At 43.8% G+C, this 15,212-nt stretch overlaps 1 protein-coding gene across 9 annotated transcripts in view; it reads right to left on the bottom strand.

The window, feature by feature from the left end:
• LOC124337496 overlaps positions 1–15,212 on the bottom strand; it is a 46,714-nt gene that overhangs the window by 19,997 nt on the left and 11,505 nt on the right. For 7 of the 9 annotated variants that reach the window (XR_006917399.1, XR_006917400.1, XR_006917401.1 and 4 more), the window contains exon 2: positions 6,219–6,351. Coding sequence is in view for 4 of the 9 variants with exons in the window: in XM_046791502.1 (XP_046647458.1) it covers positions 6,219–6,351 (133 nt within the window). In the remaining 5 variants the exon portion in view is untranslated. Of the gene's footprint in view, positions 1–6,218; positions 6,352–6,730; positions 6,755–13,583; positions 14,012–15,212 lie in introns of those variants that run through there. The other 2 variants (XM_046791504.1, XM_046791505.1) reach the window with 2 other exon arrangements.

Genomic DNA, 15,212 nt, shown 5'->3' with positions numbered 1-15,212 from the left:
TACAACCAAAAAACTAGATTTCGTTATTGTTGCATAGCGTCAGGGTCAGCAAATGTCGTAGACTCTGCTATCAACATATCAGCCACGCCCAGCGAGCGAACGAACGAATGAACGAAAAAAAAGTAAGAGGGAGATTTATTTTGTGCGACACATAAGTAGCTAACTCTTTTGATACTCAAGGACTCGACGCCCAAATAAGAGTTTTTTTGAAGGTCTCATTCCAATTTCTGCTTGAGGAGAGATACCTCGTCCATGTCTACCTCGCCAATCATTTGGAACCGAAAAAGAGAAGACACTGGCAATTCAACTGTCGGATTTGAAATTTTCTTGTTTTACAACCAACCCCGTAAACGGAGAACGCTCTTGCATGCTATCGTGACCTCGACAGAGGGGCCTGTCGGCTGGCTAAACCAAACTGATGTGATTTCCTGGATATTTTTGCCTGGGAAAACAAAAAAGAAGAATGCGACTGACTGACAGACAGACCCCCTTGTTTTTGTTTCTCGTCAGGTCCACGCCCAAATGGAATCGGCATCGCTCTTCAAAGTTTGTCTTGTTTTTGTTTTTTTTGTTTTTTTTTGCGCATCGCGACGTGTATCCTTGAGAAAGTGATTTTCAATGCCAACCAGTCCAGACCGATCTGGTCCTTAACAATATACAATTATAATAAGATAAAAAATCTATTTATCATCGCGATAAGAAAAATAAAAAAGACGGGTCTGACGAATTTTGTTATTGCCAGAATTCTAAAGTAGATACTCCACTCTGTTTGAAATATTGACGTTTCATTTCGTTGGAGATGGAGAGAGAAAGACAAGAGATAAAAACGAATTAAAAAACAAGAGTCTCGGGAGAGCAGAGAAGCGTGTAGTGCTCACTTTCTATCTCTTTTCACAATATTGATACACATAAACAAGACGAAGCGTGATACGAATCTTACGACACGTTTTCACCACTTGGTGGAGGAACGCTCTGAGAAAATGAGAGGAGACGCGGTCGGCCAATTCTGGCTAATAAGCAAGTAAGGGAATGAAGAAATAAAAAAAAAGTACAAGACGTTTCGAGATCTAACCAAAGACCCAGAACAAATACACACAACGGTGGACGAAAGCGAAAAGTGTAAAGAAAAAGAGAAAGTGGACTTGTTTGCGCTGAAATTCTAAACCAAAAGAAAAAATGGGAGGCTCGAGACAGGCCGGCCAGTCGCAGTAATGTTATCCTATTTTTTTGTGGTCTTCCTATATCGAATTGACAGCAAGACTACCTGGGAATTTTTTTTCTGTTTCTTTTTTTACTATAAAGTTTAAATGTCCATCAGCGTGAACATAACTGGCGCCGGCCGATATTTTTTTTTTTTTCACCCTATCTATCACGATAAGTTGATTCTTTTATTTTTTGCTTTTACTTTTTGCTGTCCTTGTCGTTTTTTTTTTTTTTTTTGCTGGTCTCGGTATCGTAAATCAGACTCCGTATATGGTCGCCGGGACACACAAGTCGACAAAGCCCGTCCAGCCTCACCATGACGGGCTTCTATAGCCATCAACAGCAGCTGAGCAGTCTCTCTTGTTTCTTTGTGTGTTCAACGTGATCGACAAGCAGGAAAATCGGGATAAAAAAAACACACACATAATAACGAAGAGAGATGGAAAGAGAGAGAGCTAAGAGCAGTAAAACTGAAAATGGACTGATGGATGCATCAGAAATGAAAAGAGACCGAGAAATGAACCTGCTGGTCCAGTTTTCGCTACAAGGTTGACTCCCGTTACGGTAATAAAAGCTCGGGTGAGTGAGTGTGCTGGGGGAAGCCAGTGTTACACATCTACCATGATGGTCCTAATAAGGCAATGGGTTTGGGTTTGGCACTGCATTATTTTTTCCAGATGTTCAAAAATGGCCAAGCGAACGGGAAAGTGAAAACAGGATTACAGACATTTATTTGGTTCTCTTCTTTCTTTCTTTCGTTGGTTTTTTCTTCTTATTTGACGGATTGATTGTGTTATTGCTGCACCACGAAAAATTAGCGACTACAGCAATTGTTACACGTACGGCACTTTTGCAACCATTCGAAAAAACAGAAAACGCACGCCAAAGGAAAACACGTACGCAGCGGATAAATCAATATTGACAAAGTCAACCAAAAACCAAATGTTTTCCAGTACTTTTTTGGGGTGGGGAGAGACACAAGAGAAAACTACCGAAGCGGCTAGCGCTGGATCTCAAAGTTATTGTTCAAACGACATATATTTAGATCCTATATCGGGAATATTATGTATTTTTGTTTGGCAACGACGCCACCACCGCCGCCGTGTTTATTTGTTTGTTTGTGTGAGATAAATGCAAAAGTACGAATAGCTATGAATAAGAAAATAAGGGAGCCGAAAGGTGGAAAAAAAAGGAAAAAAATTGTCAAACAAACGACGAATCGATGAAGGCGACAGCATATGTGACTGCCGTTCGGAGAGCGTAATTGCCATTCCATTGCCAAAAAGAAAAAAAAGGGAAGATATATAATAGCCTCTCGAAAAGAGTGGGAATAAAAATGAAAAAGAGACATGACAGGAATTCTCAATCACCAATTCTGGGTGGAACGAGGCGAGAAGTGAAGGATAGACGATGCCAAGGAGATTTGTCAAGCGAAATAAGAGAATAACCAAATACAAAAAGTCTGTATCGGATGAGGTCGCCAAAGAAGTGAAAGGTTCTCTCATATCACAACATTATCCGCGTAAGAAGAATCAAAAGAAAAATAGCAAAAAAGCTCAGCACCAAAGAGGTGGAGGAATCGTCGTTGTTTTCATCTCTTCTTTCTTCTTCTTCTCCTCTTTGCCGGGATTTAACCAAAAAAACAAAAAAAGGCGAACGAAGAGAGATAGAGAGACGAGAAAAAGAGAAAGACCCGGCGTGTCCTACATTCGCTAGCCGGTTTGAGGTGGTGGTGAAGCTCTGCTGAGCGCAGCAGCAGCAGCAGAGTATATGGTAGTCGAAACATCGTCTGCAGTACAACACAACTACACCACCACCCCATAAGAGTCGAGAGAGAAAGGAGACGAACAAGTGGTGAGGTTCTTGTGTGTGTGTGTGCGCTCAGGCACGTTTGCTTCGCTTCACATTGCGGTCGAAACGGACCCACGCACCAAATGTCCACGCAACAGACGAAAGCTCATTTTGGGTGGGATCGCGCAAAATCACGATGACCATAACCAGCGCTAAGAAAGATTTTGTGTGTACTAAATATCCTCCCTATTTAGGAGCAACTCTGTCAAGGGGCTACTTGTGGCGTTGTTCTCTCTCCCTCCCTTTGAGCGAAAAATAAAAATAAAGTGGTACAAGTGGAAACAAATACTAGCCAGAGAGAGACGATGAGTCGTTCATTTTCTTGTTCCAGGAATTTGTGTTGACCCGACACGGGCGACGATTCATTGGCACCTGTGAGAAAAAAATGGACGGCTCTGCCTATACAACGTGGGCCGTGCATTGGCCGCTAGATAAACACGACTACCGGTTATATAACTGGTGGTAACGATGACCGATCCCTAGCTTCCCCAACTGTTGTCACCACACACAGACGACGAGACGACGAAAGAATGGATCATAATTTTTTCGAGTAGGAAATCAAACAAACGAAATAATGCCAACGTCATGGCCGCTGCTGCACGCACAAGTGTGTGTTCCCCTTTTTCTTTTTTGGTTGTTAATGTTCCCGTAATTGATACCTGACGATGGGAAAGAGAATGGCTGATGATCGTCATCATGACAATATCCTCCCCTCCCGGTCGGTGTTGTCACCCGACCGGTGAAAACGGACGATTTCTCCCTCCCCCCACTCTCCTTATAAAGTAAAAAAAAAGGACCGCGGCTGGCTGGTTCTCTCACGGTGTTTTGGCTTGAGCAGCCAGCGACACAAGAGGGAGGCGCTCATGACGGCATCTCCTTTATCTCTTTCTGCCTGTCTGTCTCTTCTCCTTCTGCGATCATCACGCCGACGTGCAACTGAGCGAGACGGATCATTGTGGAAACGAGCAGCGGACACCAGCGTTTCCGCCGACCTTGCCACTTGTTCCATCCTCAACACGGCCCCTTTGCTATATCTAATGAAGATGGTCAAATTTCTCTTTGGCCGTTCAGCTGACACGTAGCGGGTCTTGAAATATTTGGATTTTTTTTTTTACCTCCTGGATCCGCTCGCCGAGATTTCCCCCGGCAGCCGCCCATTCAAAAGGGGCGGAATAAACAATTGTTCCGACTGAGAGATCAAGAATCCCGTTTTGCTTCTCTCACCGAGATGAGAAATAACCGCGCAGACATGGAGAGAGATGAGATAAAGCAAAAGAGGGCAATAGAAAAGAAGAAGAAGAAGAAGAAGAGAGACAAGCCGGAACCAGATGGCTCATGGATCCGATATATAGAGGCACACAAACAACAACCAAAAAAAGGGGACAGAAGGCGGAGGAGGGATGAAGATATATAGGCGAAGTAGCAACAAAATAAAAAGATCCGTTTGTTCATTCTTCGTCAAGTGGAAAATGATAATAATTTTTTCGCGACATAAATACTACAATCCCCCCCGAAAAATGTTATTGCCCCTTCGTACTCTGTCACTTGTTTTTCCCCCATTCCATCCATGGGTGTGTGTGTGTGGATATAACCCACCAAACGACCTCCTCCTATTTTCTCTTTTTGAAACATTTTCACCGATAAACCCGTGGTGGTGGTGGTGCTGCGAGAGAGCCACACGACAGCCACTACTGGTGCCACTGCCGGCTACTACACCCTCATTTCTTCTTTTTCGATAGCACAGGTGAACCGGGTCGAGAGAGTGAATCTTCTTCTTCCCTTAAGCTGGAGGCCACGAGCTGACCCAGTTATTCCTCTAGCCAGAAGAAGAAGAAGAAGAACAGGCATCTCCGGGCCAGCAGCAGCTAGCACAAGCGCAGCAGCCCACATATCCCAACAAGAATACGAAAATATACAAGCTTCTCTTTTTATTTCTTTTTTCCTCCTCCACGATTCTTCTCCTTGCCTCTTCTCCTGTTTCGTTCTTTTTATATACACCAGCAATGGATTACGGCGATAGGTGTGCATAGAAGAAGAAGAAGAAGCTCGTTGAAAGGGCATTCTTGAGTCTTCCTTCCTTGTACAGTCAAAAGAGGAGGAAGGCCACATTATCTGACCACAGGGAATACCTGACTGACTGACTTGACTTGACTCTCTCTCTCCTGAACGTCTGATGTATTCAACCAACCCACCTGTTGCTGTTCCTGGCTGCCGTTGATGCTCCCTCTCCGACTGCACCCAGTCGTTATTTTAATTTCTTCTGACCCGGGAATCAGAAAAAGCCAAGAAAACGAACAAGAAGAAGAAGGAGAAGGGAAAGAAGAAGAAGAAGACATGTATGTAACCCCCCTCATCATCAAATGCCTATTACAAGTGGGAGATATATACATATACTGACTGGTAGCTTTACACAGCCATTGCGGAGCACATACCACGCGAGAGGAGAATTGTAAGCCCGTCAGAAAAGGGGATAAGACCCGTTGAGAGACGGTGGAATGAGTGTCGAAGAAAGAGAAAGGAAAGGCTTCCAGAAAAAAACAAAAAACAAAAAAAATCTGGTGTCTTATTTCATCCCTCTCCCCCCTTATTTCTTTCGATTCTCCAGTTACACACTCGACGACAAGGATCTGTTTAATAAGAGAGAACGAGAGAGAGAAAGAAAGAGAGAGACAGATAGACGGGGAAATGAAACAGGACTGGAAAACTCATTAGACCAGAACAAGTGCTTCCAACTATTTGATTTAGTTTGATTCTCATTTCACTTCACCTGGTTTCCCCCCCCCCCTTTCCTGCCTTGTTTTCACCCGCGGGATTCCATCATTGTATGCATAGGGTTTTTCTCTTTTCTCCCCGTCTACCTGTTGTGAGCGGCTACTACACCTTTCAAAAATATGTGGTGCACAGTGGGCCTCTTTGTTCAAGTGCGCTGACGTCTATCTCTTATATTAAAAATGGCTGCCCTGATTCAATTTGAGTCGACTTTAAAGTGACACAAAAATTTCAAAAAAAGAGGAGAGGAAGCGGCGTTACGAGAAGCGTGCCGCGTGATTATCCCGCAGAGTTCAATTGGCACCGGAGCATGGGGGCACACATATATATATACAATGACACGGAATGCCAAAAAAATATAAAGTAAAGCTCGTTGTTGTTTCGGTTGTTCTTACCTTGTAGAGTTTCTCCTTGATGTGCCAGACGTCATCCTCCTCTTCAGGGAAGTTGTCCAAGTGGAGATCGTCACGGGATCGTGACAAGATGCGGCGTCGTGAAACCATGTCCTGTCCTGTAGTTGGCCCGGAGCTACAACAAAAAAACAAACAAAGAAATTAGAAAATTAAATTCAGAGGAAAGAGAGAGAAAATCAAAAGGAAAACGATCACGAAATCCTTCTCGACTATCTTTTGTTTTTCCTAATAACTTTACAGTCGTGTACTAGTGCGACAGAGACAACTGAATAGAGGAAGAACAGATACACATGATAAGAGAATAAATTCAAAGGACACACGACATGTCTGGCGGAGAAACAAATCTATTCAATGCACAACTAGGTCATCAATAATTTTTTGTTTTCCCCCACGAGATCCCAGTGCTCAAGTTCCTATTAGACGAGCCCCCTGCACAAGAAGAAGAAGAAACGACAATAATAATATGAGATCTAGGCTACTAAGTACAAACACACATTTTTCCTTCGGCCTCCAAAAAGACACATTGACAGTGGCTGGCTTGTAACCACAGCTCTTAGGCTTTTAGCCCTTTTCCCACGACCGATAGATAAAAGACAACAACAACAACGACCGAAAACATACCAACTGTGTTCACTGTGTTGGGAAATGAAATGACGGGTAGCAGACTAGCTAGCACTAGCAGCAGACTACGAGTGTGTAACTAACTGCCCCCACCGTTGCCTGTCTTTTGTATTATGTCTCTGCCGCTCTTGATGTTACCGTTGTTGTTGTTTTTTACGACGCCCAACTTGTTGGCTTTGTAATATCCCAGTCACTCGAAAAGACACATTTTTTTTCCTTTCTTTCTATCTCTATCCAGATTTTTAGTGGCTAGTAAAAAAGAAAGAAAAAAACAATCATAAACGCCGGTCGGGATCTTTTCCAAGTTTCATTTGTTTTGACTGGGGATGGAGAAACAGCCTAAATAACAGTGGAGGCACTCTCTGATGAGATTTGCCACGAGAAAATTATCAAATAAAATCTAAACTCAAAAATTTAACCAGTTGCCGGCTCGTTTACGTCCTGAGAAAAAGGACGATCCGACGCCGCCGCCGAAAAACAAAAACGAAAAAAGAAAAAAACAACGAAAAAATAAATAAAACGATATCTTTAATAACATATAGATACATTGGAGGGGGAACTTTCTCTCATTTGGCTAGAAAAAGGCACCCGAACACGCCGTTGAGCTATAGCGTTCACGCTCGTCGTCTGCACTGTGTGTGTGTACTATACGAATATCGTGTGTGTGTGTGTTGTTCTTTCGGGCCCAGATCGCGTCGATTGTGTGTCGTGCTTGCGTGAATCTTCTTAGCCCAGAGAGAGAGAGAGAACCCCGGTTGATCAATTACCCACCCGGTCCTGACACCGCTGGCAACATCCGACCGTAGCGCCTTATAGGAAGAAGGAAGACACGAGGCAACAAACGACGAGCGTGCTGATGAGAGTCATTTTTGTTTTGCCTTCTTCCTCCATCTATCCCCCCCTCTCTTCATTCTTTCTTTCTTTCTTTTTCTTGTTTTACCTCCTCAAAGTGTTCATAGAGAGAAAGCCCATTACAACTGATTTATAGAGGAAAACAACGGCGCACACACGCACGCATGGAGGAGAAAGAAGAAGAAGAAAAAAAAAACCGAGAAAAAACGAGGAATAAAAATATTCCGACAAAAATATTAATAATAATAATGCTGCAAGAAAATGTGTGTGTTGAAGCCAAGCCAATGTTACAATGCAGCGTGCAGCTGGTGACCGACTTGGATAACATTTTTCTTCTCACTGAACGGCAGCAGCAGCACCCAGAGCGCTGGGCATTTTTTTGATTATCTACATCATAAAGCGAAAAAAGAAGGAACGAAAGAAGAAGAAGAAGGCTGTGAGCTTGACGCTTGGCTGCCCGATGAATCGTGCTTTTGTCTAGTCGATCGCCTCATTTCCATTTTTGTTGTTTTGTTCCTCTTCCTGCTGCTACTACTACACACACACACCTCCCTCTTCTTTTTAACGAGAATAGCCTAGGCCTATGGTTTTCTAGAGTCCGAACTTCGACAACAACAACAACAACAACAACAACCCACAAAAATAGGAGGCGAGGAGTTTTCATTCTTTGTTCTCCGTGTTCCTTCATTCATCCGTGTCCGCCCTAGAAATATTCCTGCGGAATGGAAAAAGGCGAGTGGTACTGTACCATTTCTTCCAGGAAGTAAACAACAACCACAGAGTGAAGCGAAGGAAGACAACGGAATGGAGAATCCAGTCAGCCGGCGCGAGTGCGGATGAGCGTGGATGTGTAAGGTTCAATGTTCAAAGGCGGTAAAAATAAAATGAAGGAAATTCAAGAAAATGAGGAGATCGTCTCTCTGCTCGGTGTAACAGAAACGGAAAATAATTGAGCGCTATCCCAAATGAACGAACGAAACAAAAACCCAAAAATCGAAAATGAGGAATACCCCACAGATGAGAACAAGAGAAGAATCGTGAGAAACCCCGAAAAAATAGTCACCAAAAAGTCTAGTGCGGAAAATAGTTTCCCCCCCAAAACAACCATTTTCTCCTAGGAGAAAATGAGAGACCCCATTTCTTGGGGGGTCTGTTCTGAAGGGTGACAATTGCGCATGCCGACATTCCACACTATCGTTCACCGTAGAGAGAAAGAACCTCCTGTCCACCGAATCCACACGGTGTGCGGTAAGATTCAAAAATGGGATGAAACACGTAGGAGAAGAATGAAAAAGAAAAAAATATAAAAAAAGGTCGGATAAGATTTTGTGTGTATAGTCAACTTGGAGAAAGAAAGAGAGAGATCTCGTCGGGTCCTTTTTTTTCTTTCTTTCTCCAGTTGATTGTGACACGTGATTATGCGTGGCTAGGAGAGAGTTCCGCCAAGAAGAAGAAGAAGAAGAAAAAAAAAGAGGTTCGTCTTCTTCTTCTTGTGCAGCTTTTTTTGGTTCTCTTCTTCTCCGTTTTCTTTCTTTCTCTTTATTTCCTTTTCGTGCCACCAAGACTCTCTCTCTCTCTCTCCTCTTCAACTTTTCTTTCTTCCGCAACATATCATAAGAGGTCAGGGGTCATGAAAACGTGTACCATACACGTTCGTCAGGTTTCCCTTTTCCTTCATCGAACTGACGGCGGGGCTGGCCCCGTTCGTCCTCTTTATTCTTTTCTTTCTTTTTATTTGATCGCAAAAATATCTAACCTGGTCTATTTTTCTTTCATTTGCCCTCCTCCGCATCTGGGTTTTTTTGGCATTGCGTCGTGATTGGATCTAGTCTCATTTGAGAGCTATTGATGCTGTTTTTATCCAAGGCCGTATAAGTCCGATACCCAAATACAGACTAATACTACCCACTGGGCTTTCGCCAGCAATTATTATAAATCACGCATCATTTGGCCACCACACCGGCAGCAGCCGAAATCGTAATCATATGTAATGATAATGACACCCCCAGAATCAACCGTGACCGAGTAGCCTTGATGCGAAATCGCTATACAAAACAGAGACACGACTTGGGCAATCATGGAAACAAGAAATCAGCTTAAGCGAATAAGCCAGCCAAGAGAGAGAGAGAAAAAAATGAACATCAACAAAGAGGAACTACGATTTGTGATTATCATTTTTCCATCCCCGAGGAGACGACACCAGTGCAACATGTTGTGATCAGATTCTTATTGTTTTTTGGCATCCAAAATAATAGCCATCGGGGGAGAGTCCGAGTATATCTACGAGAACTTATTATACGGGGATAAACACAAAAACCTATCCAGCATAATAATAAGTCTTTTCTATTCAAGAGTCTTGTTGTTTCTTTTTCTTCTTCTTTACAGGTATTTGGGTTGTGCTGGATTTTTGTTTTGGTTTAGACGATGAAGAGAAGGGTCTCTCAGTTCTACTTAGTCTTTAAGCTCGAGGTTCTCGCTTTAATTGGCCGAGTCCCAGTCTCTTGTGTTTGAATCGACATTCTGTTGCGCGAAATAGGTCCAGTCAAGGTCTGCTCCATTAAGAGAACGGACCTCGAGGGAGTCATCATCTCACTCACCCAGAGAGAGAGAGAGAGAGAGAGAGAGAGATAGGCCACCTTATCTTTCGTATTTTTTCTTTTTCTGTATCTTTAAGTGGGCAAGTCCTCGTCAATCAACAGCTGGTTGGCTGCTGGCACTTTGGCTGACTGCTGTGTGCTAAAACAATTAAAGATGCCATGCGCTCCAAAGGCCGCAGAAAAACTAATCATCGGCTACAGGCTCCCCATAAGCTTGTATCTACCTGTTGCGCTAATCAAGATTTACATGAAAAGAAAAAAAAAAAAAAAATCTCTTTTGGTTAAAGGTCGTCCTTTCACGATGGAACGTAATGCCAAAATGAGTTGGTTCATCAGAAAAGGTGTTTGCAATTGCAGTTGAATGAGAGGCGAGACGAACGCGAAAATGGGAAGATGTGAGGCAACTCGGCAAGAAAACGCGGGACCGTGAAATAATGCCATGTGAAACACTCCCTCGACATAGCCACCATTACACTGCAAAGGCCGTCGACGATGTTTTTCTTCTTCTTCTTTTTACATTCAAGGTGATCGCAGTCGTTTAAGAAAATAAAAACAGACTGAAACTCGGACGTACTATACACCACCAACCTGCTGCTGCTGCTGCCGGCTGCCTTGTGAGATACGTCCGTCTTATATAGCTCTTCCTCCCGGCTCTTTTCATCCGGGTCTAATATTCGTCGGGACCCTGTTCCGATACATCGGTATGCCATCATCTGCTGCCTTCGAAAGACAAAAATGCTATCCTCCTCTTTCTGGTATCAAGGGCGAATCTCTCTTAAAGCTTTCCCAAACTCTTCCTTATTGAAAGGGCTCGAGAAAAAAAAGTGGAAAAAGAAGATGATGGAAAACAATCGCGCCATTCTCCGGCTCTGCCTTACTAGGAAGTTTTGGGTTTTTTTTTCTTCTTCTTCTTTCTATTTTTGTTACTCAGAGACTCTCTCAAACGGCGAGGAATAAACGATTCGAAACCACCTCCCTTCGCCACACGTCGGGAATTGAGAAGAACGCACTTGTGCCAGATAGCGGGACGAATCGAATGGATCGTGAATCCAAAGAGATTTGATGCCTGAATACGTGTCTGTATACACACACACACACATACTAGTACAAGCGATAAGAGGGGAAAAAAATAAATAAAAAGAAACACGGCCGCGGAATGAATGGTGCATACATCGTTGGAATGCTAGACCCTTCCGCCTTATTTCTTCTACCTATTCACTCTCTCCGGTTTTTTAAACTTGGACCGAGACAAACCGTAAAAGAGCTGCTACCCCGCCGCTGATCATTTTCCACCCCACCGTATTGTGTTAAGCGTTTGTATCAATGTTCTTTAAAGCGCAATGTGTACGCTTCCTCTTCACGTCAACGGATGGAATAGTGGGCCATGAGCAGGTTAAAAGAGGCCACTTCGAGCAGCTCCAGCCAAAGAGGAAGGAAAGAAGAACCGGTGATCATCGAACGCCGAAAAACTTTCCCTTCGCGAAGGAGTCTGGCAAGTCTCAAAACTCCTAGTGTGTCTCGAGAGTGTAGATAACAGAGAGAAGAAGAAGAAAAGAGGAGAGAAAAGAATGGAGAGGGCGGATACTCATCACCGGGAGAATAGGGAGATGAACGCCGAGGCTTTTTGTGTGTTGTGCAAGTCCTCATTGCGGCGACCGGTGCGCGAGCGCCGTCCCACCGATCAACCCACAGAGTCCCACAGCCTCGCAGTCTTTCTCTCATCCTCATTCGGCAATAGTTTAGTGCTATTTTATTCTCTTCTTTCCTTCTTCTTATTCCTTTCTCCTCTATCTCTTCTGTTTTTCTCTCTTCGTCGATTCATCTTCTCCGTCAACTCTCGGAGATCTTTGGCCTGTTGAGGAGGCCCACCGCACGTGTGGAGGGGCCGCCGTCATCCTCGGGCTCGCCCGCTTCCGAGCGTCGCACTGCCGCCGGCCCATTTGCTCTGTCATCTCTTCTGCATCTCCTTTCGGCGGGATTCAGTTGACGGGACGGCCCGTTGTCACACTTCTTCTTTTTTTTTTCTTTTTTCTTTTGCCTATTTCCTTATTCATTAGCTTTTCTATCTCTTCTTCTTCTTCTTTTCCATTTATTTTTCCCGTCTATAGGAAACATTCCAACATCAACAAAAGAAGTGGTCACGCGATGTAGGAAGAACAAGTTGTCCAGGGCTGTCCCGTCATTCAGAAAAAGGAAAAAAAAAGGAGAAATTGATCGGCCACTTAATTCTGGCGATGCGCGATTATTCTTCCGCGATTTCGACGGACTCAAAAAAAAAAAAAACACGACGGACGATGGAAAGAAATTTCTACTTGTCGCCATTTTTTACAAGACAATGCTGGACTGGTTGCATTGCATGCACGGGCGGAGCAACTGAAATCGAGTCGAATTCGGGTAGAACAAGTTGATAGAGACGAAATGCCAGATAAGCGAAAAATAAAACGAAACCGACATTTGACGTCGTTGTCGTCGTTTTTTTAGAAAGCGGAGGAGCCAGTAGACGAAACTGGGTCAGTTGTTTGCCTCCTTTTTCTTCTCGTCTTTCGTCTTTTCTCTCTCTCTCTCTCTCTCTCTCTCTTTCTTCTGTGTGTTTTGTTTGTATTTTTTTTCCTCTTCTTCTTCTTCTTCGCCTGGTACACAGCTGCGTGTTAGCTGCAGCGGTAGCCAACACTCTGCTACACCGGTGCTACCGAAGGGAAAAGAGGAGGAGCGAAACCAGAGGACCGCAAGTAACCAAGACAAAAATAATAAAAAAAAATTTTTTCTTTTTGCTGGAAAATGTGAAGGAAAAAAAAATGCAACACATGCTCTTCATCATATCTCAGCCCGGTGAGAAATACAGTAATAATGGCGGTTAATGGGGGAAAAAGCAACGGGAAAGAAAAAAACAAAACTCGAAGAATGGCGAAGTGAGCCGAGCGGAACCGCTATGTTTCTACGGGATAAGGGCATCGGTCCGTTGTGCGTACTACTACTACGCTGCTGGCCACCATGTGTCGCTTGCGCGAGCACGTTCTCCTATCTGTGACGCTTAACTTACTAACACAGTTTCAACACATGTCCCCACACAGTAAAAAGATGAGGATAAAAATACTGAAAAAACCTACACAGCCGGACGAAAAGAAAGAAAAAAATCACACAAGTCATTTTCTTAGACCCCCTTTTTCTTTCGGATGTTTCGCTTCGCTCCGTTTCTAGCTGAGAGCTATCACGGTATTCTTAGACTGCGGCTATAGCTAACTAATGGTGATGACAGGCGATGATCGTTTTTGCTTACCTCCTTGATAGATGAAAAAACTGTTGAAATGTTGCCGTAACTCAACAAAATAATAATTCACTCCGGAGTGATGATGATGATGATGTGTGTGTGTGAAGCTCCAAATCGAGAGAGGAGGGTTGTAAAGAAAAAATTTGGATTTCTTTTTTTAGCTGATTGTAAAATCAGATTCGAAGATTGTCATGCTAATAGACCCAACTCCAGAGTCTAATATGACGGTAATATTCACTTGTGATGATGCGTTGAAAAAGACGGCAAAATGGTGTGGGGGTGGATTCACTATAGATTTCAATTTGCAGACGATGATGATGAGGTGAGAGGAACCAAATGAAAAATAACCAACCAAGACAAGAAAAAAAAGGAGCACAAAAGTAGACGTGCACCGGGCTGAACGCTGGGACGTCAACTGATTCGTGTAGCCAGCGAGAAAGTGGCTGTATAGCTGGAACCGAGAGGTTTGCCAGGTAGGGCAGCAGGTAAAAGACTCGAGGGATGGGAGGAGGAAAAGGAGGAGGAGTAAAGAATACGAAAAAATAAAAATAAAATAAAAAGAACCCAGCCAAAAAAGAATCTGGCGCTGGTTGCGAGGGCCCTCTATCGGATAAGTGCAGCTCGCCTTTTTTTATTTTTTGAGAACGTCAGCTGCCCTTTCTCGGTCCGTGGGAGGAGGACGTTTATAGCTCGGCCGAAATAGTTGTGTGACGTCACTGAGAATGAAGCACCGTGTGATGTGTCGTCATCGTAGACACAAAGGAAGAACTTTACTGGCCATGGTGGTGGGAAAGTTCTTTGGCGATGCTCTAAAAGGTGACTGCGGATGACAACGTCACCGGAGGCCGCGAGCCATCGAGGGTCAGGGGTGGCCACTCAACCATTTCCTTCGCCTCTTAACGAAGCCATTGATCAAGGGAGACCCCCATTGACCGTCGTTTTTCACTTTCCACAAGCAAATGACGGCTTCAAAAGGGTTTCCAGAGAAACCCAAGTGTCATCAGGTGAGGATGAAGAGGTTAGCAACACACCGTTTAGCACAATCAGCCTAGTGATGATGACGGCATCATCACAAAAAAAAAACAGCTTCCGTTCTGTTTCTTCTTTCTCTTATTTCGGTTTGCAGCATTAGCTCTCCGCCATTCGCCAACTTGTGCTTATGGTTTGCGCGAACGCAAGGCGTCTATACCTTCGAGTTGATTCCTCAATGCCACAGTGTCAAAGGCGAAGGAGCGTTCGCTCGCGCTTGTAATTCATGACTCCCCGATACTTTTAACGACTTTATCGCAGACATGAGTGTTCTAATTACGCTGGCGTGGTGTCGGCAAAAGACGACGGCAGCCTTAATTTGATGTTGCCAATGGCATCCACTCGACCCCAATAACATGTTGTTTTTTTTTGTGATTTTGTAAAGTCGATAATTACGACTTTCTCAATGAGTTGTTACTGTTTTTCTTTTTTGTTAAGGTGATGTTTAGGCCGCGCTCGAGTGGGACGGCTGTGCAGTTTTTTCAAGCAAAGGGGGACGAGTGACATGGCGAATTCTGGCAGTTAACAGACTACGATTTCCCCTCGTAATGACTCAAGTCTCTTAAAAATAAAAATACAACCGAGAGTCGTGACATTGTTCAAGTCGCT

Source organism: Daphnia pulicaria, chromosome 4, assembly GCF_021234035.1.
Source record: "Daphnia pulicaria isolate SC F1-1A chromosome 4, SC_F0-13Bv2, whole genome shotgun sequence".
NCBI lineage: Eukaryota > Metazoa > Arthropoda > Branchiopoda > Diplostraca > Daphniidae > Daphnia > Daphnia pulicaria.
The sequence above is the reverse complement of the archived record's forward strand: the minus strand, read 5'-3'. Positions and strand labels throughout refer to the sequence as shown.